Source organism: Crocuta crocuta, unplaced genomic scaffold, assembly GCF_008692635.1.
Source record: "Crocuta crocuta isolate KB4526 unplaced genomic scaffold, BGI_CrCroc_1.0 scaffold30, whole genome shotgun sequence".
Lineage (NCBI taxonomy): Eukaryota > Metazoa > Chordata > Mammalia > Carnivora > Hyaenidae > Crocuta > Crocuta crocuta.
Window position 1 is genome coordinate 12,240,784 of NW_027528345.1, and position 12,931 is coordinate 12,253,714.

A 12,931-nucleotide genomic window follows, 5' to 3' on the forward strand; every position below is an offset into this window, starting at 1 on the left:
TTTCTATCTCCCTCTATTTCACTCTTCTTTCCCTTATCCTTCCCCTGGCTCCTCTGTCCCCTCAATACCTCCTGCTCTTCCCTTTCTCATCTCCTCCTTGTTCTCTTGGGCTCAATTCCACTCACTTGCCCCACTGACTCTCCCCTTCCCTGTTTATTTTCCCCTCCTGGAGCCCCCTGGTCATCTTGGCAGGAGGTCATCTCAGATAATGCAGGGACTCAGGCTGTCTTCTCTCCAGAATGTCCCTTTCCTCCTGAAGACTAGCCGGCAGCCCCAGGGTGCCACCTGCTGCCTCAGGCCAGCAGGAGGACTGTGCCCTAGGCTACCTCTCACCCTTTGAAGCTTCCATCTGTGGCAGCGGCCCCTGCAGGCGAGGCTGGGGATTGCAGCTTCCTGCCAGCTTCAGCTCCCTCCTTGCTCCTGTTCTCAACCCAGACATCCCAGAGTCCACACGTGTATGTCTAGGGTGCACATGACTGTGGGAACCGTGCGTGGACAACAGGGCATGGCATGTCATTCCTGCGTGCCTGTGTGTGTCCAGTGGAGGTACGTGATTCGAGTGTGTACTTCCTGGCTGGTGTCTGGGTCTGTGTGAATATAGAGTGCACACAGGAGTATGTGAGTGGAATGTGGGCTCTGCAGAGTTTTGCCTGTAAGCTCCTTATATACTTGTGAACGTGTACACTCGAGAGCGTGTTCAATAGTGGAAATCCACTTGTTTCTGTGGGTACCTGGAGAAGCTTGAGGGCACCACCAAGGAGGAGCTTGTTTGACCCTGGGGTCACCAGTGAGCACAGAAATAGCACGAAGATACATGAGCGTATGTGTGAGGGAGGGAGAGGGATGCTCACAGCGTGCACCTGTGTGTCACCTTGGCTGATGTGCACACGTGTGTTTTCACGGCAGTGTGGGGGCTAGGAGACCCCCAGGAGGGTGACCATTTGGTTCCGTGAGCACACACATGTGAGCAGCATGGAGGGCCTGGGAGAAGCCGTCTTTATGTGCATGGGGGTGAATCCTCCCAAGCCAGAGGCAGGGCTGGGCTGAAAGGGGAAGTAGTGATTATAAGCTTTTAAAGAAATGCCTTAGCCTCCAACAGGGCCCGAGACACAGGGAGTCCCATGTGTCACCCAGCCCTGATGTCGCCCAGGCGCCTGAACCACAGGGACGAGAGGAGGCCACCTCCCCCACCTGCCCGCTGTCCCCAGCAGGCTGAGGCCAAGGCCAGGGGAGAGCAAGCACTTCCCCTGCCCTGGAGCACCTGCTAGGTGCAAGGCCGCACTGTCCAACTGATGCTGCAGTCTCTCACCAGAGAGTCCTCCCCGAGCACCGGGGCAGTGCTCCAGCTCTCTCTGCCTTGGTGGACTCCGGGGTCCAGGTGCCCCCTTTCCCAGCCAAGCCTGACTCCTCCAGGAGATCTCCCCTCCTGTGGGCTGCCCTCAGGGACTGAGTGGACACAAGCAGAGAGCAGGAAGCCCTAGATAAAAGCTGGTTGGAGGAATGAAGAAGAAATGGCAACTCCCAGGGGTGTTGGTCCAGGGCGTCTCCTGAGGGTATGCGGAGGGAGGGAGGGGGGCTATGCTCAGTGCCAGGAGATTGGCCTTTGAATTCACTTCTGCATTATGCTCTCTGAACCTCACTTTCTTCCTTTCTAAAAAAGGGCAAAAATCTACACCCCCCTTCGCCCCAGGATACCAGTGAAATGTGGCAGTACATGGTACATGGTATGTATTCAGGACATGACAGGTGTCTCCTCCCTGATTGCCAACAGCTGCCCTGAGCCCCTTCCACAGCTATCCTTGGACTAGCTATGAGTCAGCTACTGCTGGGCAGCAGGAATGCCCGGGTTCCCATTCTGGAAGCATGAGTCAGGCCCAGGTTGGGGAGGAGAAAGGTCACACTGGGGTCAGATGGGTCAGATGCCGGACCCAGGCAGGAGCAGACACGCGCCTGGCTGCCACCTTATCACGATGGGATGGGATGTATATGATGTCCGTTGCCAGTAACTGGATCTCAAGGGCTGGGAAGGTAAGGCCCCGGGGCTAAACCTAGCACCCCCTACCTCTGTGAGCTGATGGTGTTGTTGACTCAGGCTCTGTGATATGCAGATGCTTTTCAGATAGAACAGCCTGAAAAGGGCCCAGCCAAGCCCTAGAAGGCATTGTGTTCATAGCTGCTGCTATAGCTGCTGGGGGCAGGACCCATAGCCCTGGGGATGGGCCCAGCCTGAGGACCCCCTCATTTCTCTCCGAGCTCCCAAATCCAGCTCGCCAGATCTGAAGTCCCATCTTGGTAACCTGAGAGCCTCTCTTCTTTATCTAGATTCCAGCAGTTTCCAGTCAGAACCCATTGAGCTTTCTCCAGGCTTTGGTGAATAGCTGCTATCGATCCGGAAAATCTACTTCCAACTCTCTCCTATACTCCTGATTCTGGGCAGGGAGTCTGTCCTTCCTTACTGCAGGAAACTGACCATTCAGCACGACGGACAGCGCCCCGTGTGGGTGGACCGTGGTGGGGAGGAGGGTCTCCAAGCCTAGCAGTAGTCAGTATTTTAGCCACACTATTCCTATCCTCAATGTCGCCTTCTTATCTCCAAAAGCCAGAACATACTGGTTTCTTAGGGCAGCTAACTATCCATCTCTCAGTAATTAAACACATGTTCTAGCCATTCACATACATGATGGGATTTAACGAGGTGCCCTAGAGAGCTTTCGCAGGCAGAAAAATGGAGGGAAGTGGTATAGTGATTCGATGTATCTCTGCCACCCCAACATGAAGAAAGTCAGTTAAAACACACACAGGCACATTAAAAAAAAATCATTCCTTGAGCGCGTGCTGTGGACCAGTCCTTGTTAGGGACTGGGAGGAAGGGGGAAGAGGGCAACATGAGGCTCTCCTTGCATTCTATTGCCTTTATGGCACCTCACAGTTGCACTGAAGAGGTACGCATCAACCGGCACGTTATTTCTTTCCCATTTATGAAATTTGCAGAACTATTTCTGGGAAATTATGAAACCTGTTTGAAATATGCAAAAATGAAGCAGCAGCTTTGCTGGATGGAAAGGAAAAAAACCTCCTAAACCCTCAGTGACTAGCGGCAGGAAGACCTGCTTCCAGGACAGCCCTCTCCTTGTTTCCCTGGCTACTGCACCATCTGGGCCCCTGCCTGCCCCTGCTGGGGACGCAACCCAAGGAAATGGCATAGAGTCCAAAGACAACACAATTTGATGACTTTATGGATTAAATACATACTGGTGTGTCAATAGTGTGACCATACCAGAAATCAAAGGTTATATTCTCTCTCCACTCTCCCTCACTCTCTCCCCTTCTCTTCCTTGGGCTCCTCCTTCTCTGAGCCTTCTCTGGGGCTTAATAGGATGAGCTTGGTCCTAGTGGGATGCGGAAAGAATCCTGGCTTGCTTCCTCTCCTATCCCAAACCCTAGAGGCTATAGCTTCTAACATCCTCCTGAATGCTCAGTACTTAGCTTCCTTGCATAAACCGTGGCTCAAGTTGCCACTCCAGCCCTCCCTGGCCCTGCCTCCAATCTGATTCTCTGGACAGAGAACTGTTTGCCCAGCCCACACCTGGCAGCTTGTCCCAGACCATCAAGATGAACAGGTTTGGCTGACCAGACTGGCTACAGCCTTTGTTTTCACTGAGATAGAGTCGGAATTTTGGCCACAGCTGAAATAAACTTTTTGGATTTATTTTCTTTTGAATCATTTCTCAAGTATGGAAAAGTGGCAAGAATAGTACAAAGAAAAATTTTCTTTTGATCATTTGAGAGTTAGTTGCTGACATGATGTCTCCTTACTCCCAACTACTTTAGTGTGCATCTTCTGCAAACGAGGACATTCTGTCTCACTTAGTCACATTACAGCCATCAAAATTTGGAGATTAACATAGATATGTTACCGCCATCTAATCCTGAGATCCTATTCGAGTTTTACCAGTTGTGCCAATAATGTCCTTTTTAGCAAAAGGATACCATTCAAAATCATGCATTAGTGTATTTGGTTGTCAGTCTTCTTGGTCCCCTTCAGTCTGGAACAGTTCCTTAGTCTTGATTTTCATGACCTTGACACTTCTGAGGATGATAAGCCAGTTATTTTGTAAAATGTCCCTTGGTTTGGTTTGTCTGATGTCTTGTCATGATTAGCCTTGAGTTATCCATTTTTGGCAGGAATACCGCAGAAGTGATACTGTGTTCTCCCTCCTGCGTCCTGTCATACAGTGCATGATGTCAATTTGTCCCATTTCTAGTGATGTTAGCTTTCTTTTTCTTTCTTTAAAAATTTTTTTAATTTATTTTTTGAGAGGGAAAGAGGGAGAGAGAGAGAGAGAGCGCGCGCGCGCGCGCGCGCACACACACACACACACAAATGGGGGAGGGGCAGAGAGCGACGGAGACACAGAATTCGAAGCAGGCTCTGGGCTCTGAGCTGTCACTACACAGCCTGATGCGGGGCTTGTCGGATGCTTAACGGACGGAGCCACCCAGGCATCCCTGGTAATGTTAACTTTGATGACTGTCTTCCAGGATCCACCACTGTAAATTACTTTTTTTCCTCTTTGTAATGAAAATGCACATTGTGGAGAGCTACTCTGAGACCACGTACGTTCCTGAGCCTCATCAAACCTCCTGCCAGTTCCAGCATCGCTGATGTTCTGGCTTAATTATTACTCTGATGGCTGCTAAATCCACAGTTACTTCTACATTTACTAGTTAGCATCTTCGCTATGAAAAAAAATCCTTTCTCTTCTTCGCATTTATTTATATTAGTATAGATTCAGGGATTCCTAGTTTATTCATTTATTTTGATACTCAGATAATCCCAGCTTTGGTCAGTGGGTGCCCCTTCAAACTGGCTTTTATGTTCTTTTGATATATCCCCTCCATTCTTGAAACCAGTTCCTAACTTTCTGGACAAAGATGATCCTGGAATCATCTTGTGATATCTTTGTCACCAGCACTGGAATTAGCCATTTCTTCAAGGAACTTTGGTTCCTTTTGTATTTAGAAATCACGATCTGGGCTGATAGCTTTTGAAATCTTGTCAGTGATTTTTGGACTCTTTAGACATGAATGAGTGTGCCTTTAAGCTCCAACATTCTAGACCAGTGATTCTAAAACCTGGTCAGGTAGTGGACAGTGTGGAGACAAAGAGAATTTTAATGGGAATATATGACATATAGAGTAAACATAATATTTTATGGAATCTAAAATATCATCAATGGAGAGAATAAGGGAATATATGTATATATGCATATGTGTATATGTATATACACATATAGTTTAAATCTATATATTTTCTTTTTTTAAAGTCTATTGTGATTAAGTTTTTTTAAGTTTATTTATTTATTTTGAGAGAGAAGGAGAGCAGGGGAGGGGCACGGTGAGAGGGTGAGAGAGAGAGAATCCCAAGCAGGCTCTGCAAGTGCAGAGCCCAACACAGGAGTCAAATCCACAAATCATGAGATCCTGACCTGAGCCAAAGTCGGACACATAACCGACTAAGTCACCCAGGTGCCCCAAAATCTATGTATTTTCATCTACTGTGTCTATCTTGAAGGTCCTGAGCACACTTATATCTTTAATCTCAATCTCAGTACCATATGGTTCATTCTAGTTTCCCTCTTCCAACATTCCTTTGTGTACAATCAATCTCCCTTTGTAGCCACTGTCCTTAGCACAGACGTCTTCTATGTTGGGATAAAAAACTCCCCCACTGAACCTTGGCCTGGATGCCTGCTTTCCCCACCTAGTAGCTTTGGGATTGGATGATGCAGGAAGAAAGGCAGGCATGTAGGCAGGTAACATTTTGAACTTTTTACTCACCAATAAATCAATACTTCTGATCTTTGGGAGGTTTTGCTCAAAACTTGTCCTTAAAAATGATATATATTTCACCTTTTCTTTAGAGAGAGAGAGAGAGAGAGAATATTAAGCAGGTTCCACGCTCACTGCAGAGTCTGACATGGGGCTCGATCCCACGACCCTGGGATCATGACCTGAGCCGCAATCAAGTGTCAGATGTCCAACTGACTGAGCCACCCAGGCGCCCCATATGTTACCATTTTCAAAGTACCAAGCTACATGATTAATATTTGGAAACAGAGAAAGAGGAAAGTCATCCGTAATTTTACCACTCTAATACAACCATTGTTTAGGACTTGAACATATTTCCTTTCAGTTTTTCCGCAGTGCATTAGTTTCCTTTTAAATATAATTAGAACTGTAATGCTGCACCTTCCTATCCTGCTTGTTTACCGACGGCAGCGAGAAAAACATTCACTATTTATGAAATACCTAGTATGTGTCGGGCTCTGTTGTTTTCCCTGTCTCATTTAATCCTTAAGGTAATCTTGCAGAGTAGGTATTTTTCTGATATTAGAGATAAGTCGAGGCTTGGGGAGACAGTGCAAAGTGACACTTCTACAAAATGGTAGAGCTAGGATTGGAACCCAGGTGTTTCTCCAAAGTTTGGTTTGCTATCCACTCTCTCTGAAGTTAAATATTTTTTCCATGGTACAACACTATTTGTGCAACTCTGATTTTAAATGCTGGCATTTTATACTAATGAGGGATTGTTTCATAACTTACTCAACTACTCCTTTATTGTGGGATATGTGGGCTGCCTCTATCCACCCTCCCTCCGCCCCTCCCTCTTTCCCTCTCTTCCTCTCTTTCTCTGGCTATATAAACAATATATAAAGGACATATAAACAATGATGGACACCTTCATAAATATGTTTTCACTAAATGTCTTCTGAAGGGTTGACCCAATTTGAATGCCACACTCAAACAACATTGTCAGATTATTATTTCAAAAAATAGCCTATACTTTAATAGGCAAAAAGTATCTTGATATAATTAGCATACATCTGAATATGTTTGGTTTTATTCAAGAAACATTTAAGGAGTGCCTGCTGTATACAGGGAATGATGGCAAGAGTGGAAGATCCAAAGAAATTTTTATTGTACAACTCAGCCAGAAATTGAGATACACCAAGGTATCTCAATTAATTATGCCCTTGACTAAGGCTGATTTATTTATTTATTATTATTTTTTTAAAGTTTATTTATTTAGGGAGAGACAGAGAGAGTGAGTGCAAGAGGGTCAGAGAGAGAGAGGGAGGGAGAGAATCCCAAGCAGGTTCCACGATGTCAGCATGAGCCCGATTTGTGGCTAGGACTGTGTTTCTGGGCCCTTCCCTTAAGCTTCTGAGTTTTAATAGCCCTAATCTCTTTTATTTGTTCACTCAGACCTGGTTATGGTAGCTGCTTCCACCTGTGCCAGTCCGGTCCTATCTTGGGGTTCTCTTTTTACCCTTTTAAGTGCCTGGTCAACACTCTGCACTTAGTTAACAATTCTTTACATTGAGTTCTCTCTGTTCAAATAACTGGTGTGACTGCTGTTTCCTTATTGGAACCTGACTGACAGAGGCAGGCCTTGAACCCTGACGTGCAGAGGATCATGAGGTGCCTACCTACTTTCTCCCTATGTCAGTGTTTGTGGAGATACCGGGAAGAGACAGCTCCCGGTTGGTGTGCGCCTGAGGGAGCTGCAATGTTGGCTGGGAGAAGGCAGCCCCTTCCAGAGCATTCTGGGTCTCTCATCAGATTTCAAATAGGAAATGTCTAGCTGGGCTGAAGGATTGTTGACTGGAGAAATTCCAGCTGGAACGTTTGGCGGCTGTATGTTCCTTGAAGTCAAGGGCATCTCCTGGAGACAGAAATCTAGAAGAGTCTGTCTTCATGAACTTACACAAATATTTTGTATTTGATGCATTACATGGTTACACAACAACTTTCATGTCAACTTTTATTTTACAGATATTTTTTTAAAAGTTTATTTTTGACAGAGGTAGGGAGGGAGAGAGGGAGAACACAAGTGGGGGAGGGACAGAGAGAGGGAGCAGGAGAGGGAGAAATTCCCAAGTAGTCTCTCGGCTGTCAGTGCAGAGCCTGATGTCAGGCTTGATCCCATAAACCATGAGATCACGACCTGAGCTGAAACCAAGAACTGGTCACTTAACCAACTGAGTCACCCAGGCTCCCCTCATGCCAATTGTTTTAATAAACATGACTGAGCACCAAATGAAGGTGAGATGCTGTGCCAAACAGTAGGGAGATGCAGATAGAGGCACCAGTCCTTAGCCTGAAGATCCCACTATCTACCTGTGGGAGACATTCAGGTTAAAAAACCCCCGACAGCTTCCAGTTAAATCTGGCAGATTGAATACACATATTTAACTCTTTTCCCTTATGAAACCCATCAAACTGCAGTGAGGTTTGTTGATTTTAAAAATTTAGGGGCACCTGGGTGGCTTATTTGGTTAAACGTCTGACTTTTCATCTTGGCTCAGGTCATGATCTCACAGTTCGTGAGTTCGAGCCCCATATCGGGCTCTGCACTGATCGCGTGGAGCCTGCTTGGGATTCTGTCTCTCCTCTCTGCCCCTCCCCCACTTGTGCTCCCTCTCTCTCAAAATAAATAAATAAACTTAAATAATTAAAAAAATAAAACCTTAAATCCAGTTACAGTTGGATGTTTGGAAAATGAGAATTGGTTGTGACACAATTATATATTATGGATCAATTTGCCTGTAGTGTGCACTTCAGGATTCCTGATGCACAATTTTGTCTGTGAGGATTGTGGATGAATGCAGACAACTGCACCCAGCTGTGTAGGAACACACAAAATGCACACAACCCTAACATCTACCCAGCTCCGCCCACCCACAGCAGGTGGCACCACCCTTCACTGGATGTCAGATAACCCTCCTCCCGCAGGTAACTTGCGGTAACTTCACCACAGCTAACAAGCTGCTACCCTTCCCATGCCCATGTCCACAAGCCAACTGAGTCTCTTTCCAGGTAAAATGCCCAATTTCTTGTAGTCATTATGTATTTCCTAACCATTTCATATGTGTAAAACTGTGCTACCGTTTTCATTAGGTTCCTATCTTTTTTTAACGTGTCACTGATGAAGATGTTAAGTATTGTGCCCCGAACCCTAGTTTTATTCCTTCAAAAGTCCTGTGGTCAGGTTGCATGGTGATGCACGGGATGGTGGTTTTTCCGAATGAGTATGCTATGTTACAGCGGAACCGATTACACAGAAGACCAAGAAAAAACGAGGGAGATGATTGTAGAACCTTCTGGAAGCTAGTAAGTAGAACAAATTGTAACTAATTGTGAGATAACACCAAAAAAGTGTGTATTGGTCTCTGCCCCCAGTTTCCTGCACAGAACTCTTAAAGTAAATTCCTAAGGGACAAGAACATTAGGAGCATCTCTTGTTCTAATATTTGGTCTTTGACCCTGTCCCTGACACAAGGCTCCGGAAGTCCTTGTAAATCCCTAAGTGATAAGAGCACCAAGGAGCATCTTTTATCTATTGAGGCGACTCTGGATGGGGACCTGGATGGTCACAAAACCAAGCAAGACTAGAAACTTGGAATTTTCAGCCTCACCACTATCCTCCAGAGAGGGGAGAGGGGCTGGAAATGGAGTTAATAATTGATTGTGCTCACATGAGAAAGCCTCCATAAAATCTTAATTGTAGGGGTTTGGGGGAACTCCCAGGTTGGTGAACATATCCACGTACTGGGAGGGTGACATACCCCAACTCTATGGGGCAAGAAGCTCCTGGAGTCAGGACCCTCCCAGACTTTGCCCTTTGCCCTATCTGGCTGTTCATATGCCTCTTTTATCACATCCTTTAATAAACTGGTAATCGTAAGTGTTTCCCTGAGTTCTGTGAGCCACTCTGGCAAATTAACTGAAGCCAGGGAGGGGGCCTCTAAGCTATGTTCTAAATTAGAAAAGATCTTTGAAACAGGACACAAGGGGGAAAATCCTCAGTAATAGGTTGAACCTAAAGTTACAGATTATTTAAAAAATTTTTAATGTTTATTTTTGAGACAGAGAGAGAGAATGATCAGGGGAGGGACAGAGAGTGAGGGAGACACAGAATCTGAAGCAGGCTCCAGGCTGTGAGCTGTAGGCACAGAGTCTGGTGCGGAGCTCCAACTCACAGACTGCGAGATCAGGACCTGAGCCAAAGTTGGATACTCAACCGACTGAGCCACCCAGGTGCCCCAGAACATAAAGTTACAGATTATTTAAACCAAGCCTTGGATATGGGATGGAGACACTGATGGGGTCAAGAGGAAAGAAGGGAGGAGGGTAGGGAATTAAAGCGTTATGGGTCCAGGATAGGGGAGAGAGGGATTTAAGGAAGTAAAGGAGAACTTGCATTCCTTCTCCCTGGACCCCCACCATGTTCTTTGATTTTTCAATTCTTTTGAACAGTTGGGATGCATTGATTAATTGCCTTCATAATTAAAGACCATGGGGTAGGAAACACTGAAAAGTTGGGGTTCAAAGGTGTAAGGTGATGCCATATGTCCAGAGAAATCGCTTTCCCCAATTCCCTGTTTCTTTCCCAGGGTAGTTTTTCATTTTTCCACAAATGAATAGTAACCGACCAGAAAAAAAGCCTAGGGCATGGTATGTAGATAATTCCTGAGGTCCCAAAGTAGAAACTGAACACACACCTAAATAAGATGGCTATCTGTGTGCTTGCAAGTTCTCGTTTGTTGGAGAAGGGCGATGTTCTGGCATGCCCTGTGGGGGGTTCATTGTTCTCATCTTTAGAAGACCAAACTCTGTGATAGGACTTGGAAGACACCGGAGCAGGGGCACAGGGAGAAGCTCTCTGGCCTAGTTCTTCTTAACCTAGAGGTTAACATGCCTGACGTTTAGCTGTGCATCTGCCATTCCTGTGAGCTATGTGCCTTTGTGCAAGTCATTTGACCTCTCTGAGATGAATCGATCACTCCAGAAATACTAGGTTGCTGCACATAGTCAACATTCTCCAAATGTTTGTTGAATAAATAAGTGAATAAATGAGTGGCTCAGTTGGTTAAGTGTCACAATTTGTGAGTTCAAGCCCCGCGTCGCGCTCTGAGCTGAGAGTTTAGAGCCTGGAGCCTGCTTCAGATTCTGTCTTCCTTTCTCTCTGCTCCTTCTCCCGCTCGTGCTCTGTCTTTGTCTCTCAAAAATAAATAAATGTTAAATAAAATAAATAAGTGAATAAATGAATGAGTGAAGGGACTTGCCTAAGGTCACCGTCAGTGGAAGCTATGCCTGAAGCCCAGAGGCATCCAGCCTAGCTCACAGTGAGATGGCCACCTTCCACCTCCCCCTCACTCACCGGCCTCAGCACTCGACACACCTCCTGGAGGATCCGCTCCTGGCTCTGCACGGAGCACAGGACTAGGGTGCAGACCACCACATCCACGGAGCCATCGGCCACCTGCTGCATGTTCTCTCCCGTAGCCACCACGAAGCGCTCGAACTGCAGGTGTCGGTTCTCCGCGACGCTCTTGATCAAGAACTTCTCAAAGTTGGGGTTGGGGTCGATACAAGTCACCCTGCATCCAGCCGGGTAGAACTTGAAGTTGGCCCCGGTGCCGCAGCCCACTTCCAGCAGAGAGAGCTTCCCGGAGGGACCCACAAACTCCGGCAGATTGCTGAAGAGCTCGTGCTTCTTGCTCGCCATCTGTTCGTTGTACATCATGGTGAACCTCTGCAAGAAGTAGGGGAACCACATTTTTCATATCTGGCTCCACAAGCCCAGAAAGTTCAGCAGGTACATGGGAAGTGACTGTACCAGGATGCAATAGCCTGAGAGAGAAGGTGGGTGAGGACTTCCGGCGTGCAGGAAAGACAGCATGGACCCGGGGATGGAGGACAGGAGCAGGGTGGGGGGTGGTGGCACACCACAGGTAACGTAAGACCCTGCAGACACCCTAAGTAGCACGCAGTCATCAAATGAGGGCCAAATCCAGAGAGGTGGTGTCTCAAGTCCTAGTCTTCTGGGGCTCTCACCAGTAGAGAGGAGAGGAATCTCTAAGAGCATGGCAACGGCCATCTCACAATAACGTCAACATCAGCAACAACTTGCATATACCGAGTCTTTAAGTACATTTTCTAACATTCTCTTTATGACTTAAAAGAACCCATGAGACAGGCACTATTAGCTTCCCATTGTATAGAAGAAGTAGTTGAGTCCCACAGAGGTGAACTACAAGGTCGTGCAGCTGGGAAACGACAATCAAAGCAAAACCAGAGGGCCGTGCGGGTGTTGTGTGGCTTCTACTAAGACTGCTGATCTCTTTTAGGGGGAGTTAACCGGCATTCTTACGGAGACTAGAGAACGTACATGCATAAGGTGATCAGTGTAGAGAACTTGGTCAGAGCAACCTCACAAAACGTTTTTATCATCCCTGAGAAATAGCCATTCTCAACGTCTGCAGAAACTTCTCAGTCTGAATGTCTATCTATATCCTTGGCCATTCTTAGCTCCTTCCTGCCATACAGGAATGTGCTAGGCTGGTCCTTTCCGGACTCTTAAAGCCAAAACTGCCACCCCGTCATCTTTAACATCTCTCCTTATGGCCTTTCTCCCTTCCCCCCACCAACCTGCATCTCCAAGTCTCTTCATCCTATGGGAATCCTTTCCTTTAGCTCGCTTTCCATGCAAGCTAACTTCCCCTTACTTTCTCTTACAGTCAAACTGTCCGAGAAATTGTAGTGGGCACCCACTGATCCCACTTCCGCTCCCCGTTCAAACCGCAGCCCACTGACATCTGGCATCTGCCCCCACAACCCCAGTGGAGGGCATGCAGATTCATGCAAAGGCAGTCAGAGAGAGAAGAGAACGAGAGGGTGGCAGTATTAAGAAGTGGTGACCAAGGAACAGAATGCTCTATCTGAGGAGGTGAGAGAGGCTAGTGTCCTGGTGGAGACAAGATCTGTCCTCAAAGCCTGGAGGGAGGAAGAACAAGGTGGGTGGGGAGGGAGGTTTGGGTGGAGGAGGGGAAGGGGAGGCTTTTTTTTTTTTTTTTTTTTTTTT

The 12,931-nt window shown here is 46.8% G+C and overlaps 1 protein-coding gene across 3 annotated transcripts; it reads right to left on the reverse strand.

The window, feature by feature from the left end:
• Positions 1-3,692: 3,692 nt before the first annotated feature.
• On the reverse strand, positions 3,693-12,772 carry LOC144222784 (thiol S-methyltransferase TMT1A-like). Of its 3 annotated transcripts, XM_077753449.1 has the most exons (3): positions 12,239-12,772; positions 11,228-11,602; positions 9,296-11,065 (listed from the first exon to the last, which is right to left on the reverse strand). In XM_077753449.1, the coding sequence occupies exons 1-3, from the start codon at positions 12,242-12,244 to the stop codon at positions 10,991-10,993; spliced, it is 456 nt and encodes a 151-aa protein (XP_077609575.1). In that variant the 5' UTR covers positions 12,245-12,772; the 3' UTR covers positions 9,296-10,990. The 3 variants fall into 3 exon arrangements, with proteins under 3 accessions (XP_077609574.1, XP_077609575.1, XP_077609571.1); XM_077753448.1 differs by lacking the exons at positions 9,296-11,065; positions 12,239-12,772 and adding an exon at positions 3,693-4,225 and having other exon boundaries at positions 11,228-11,706; XM_077753445.1 differs by lacking the exon at positions 12,239-12,772 and having other exon boundaries at positions 11,228-11,706.
• Between the last annotated feature and the right edge of the window lie 159 nt (positions 12,773-12,931).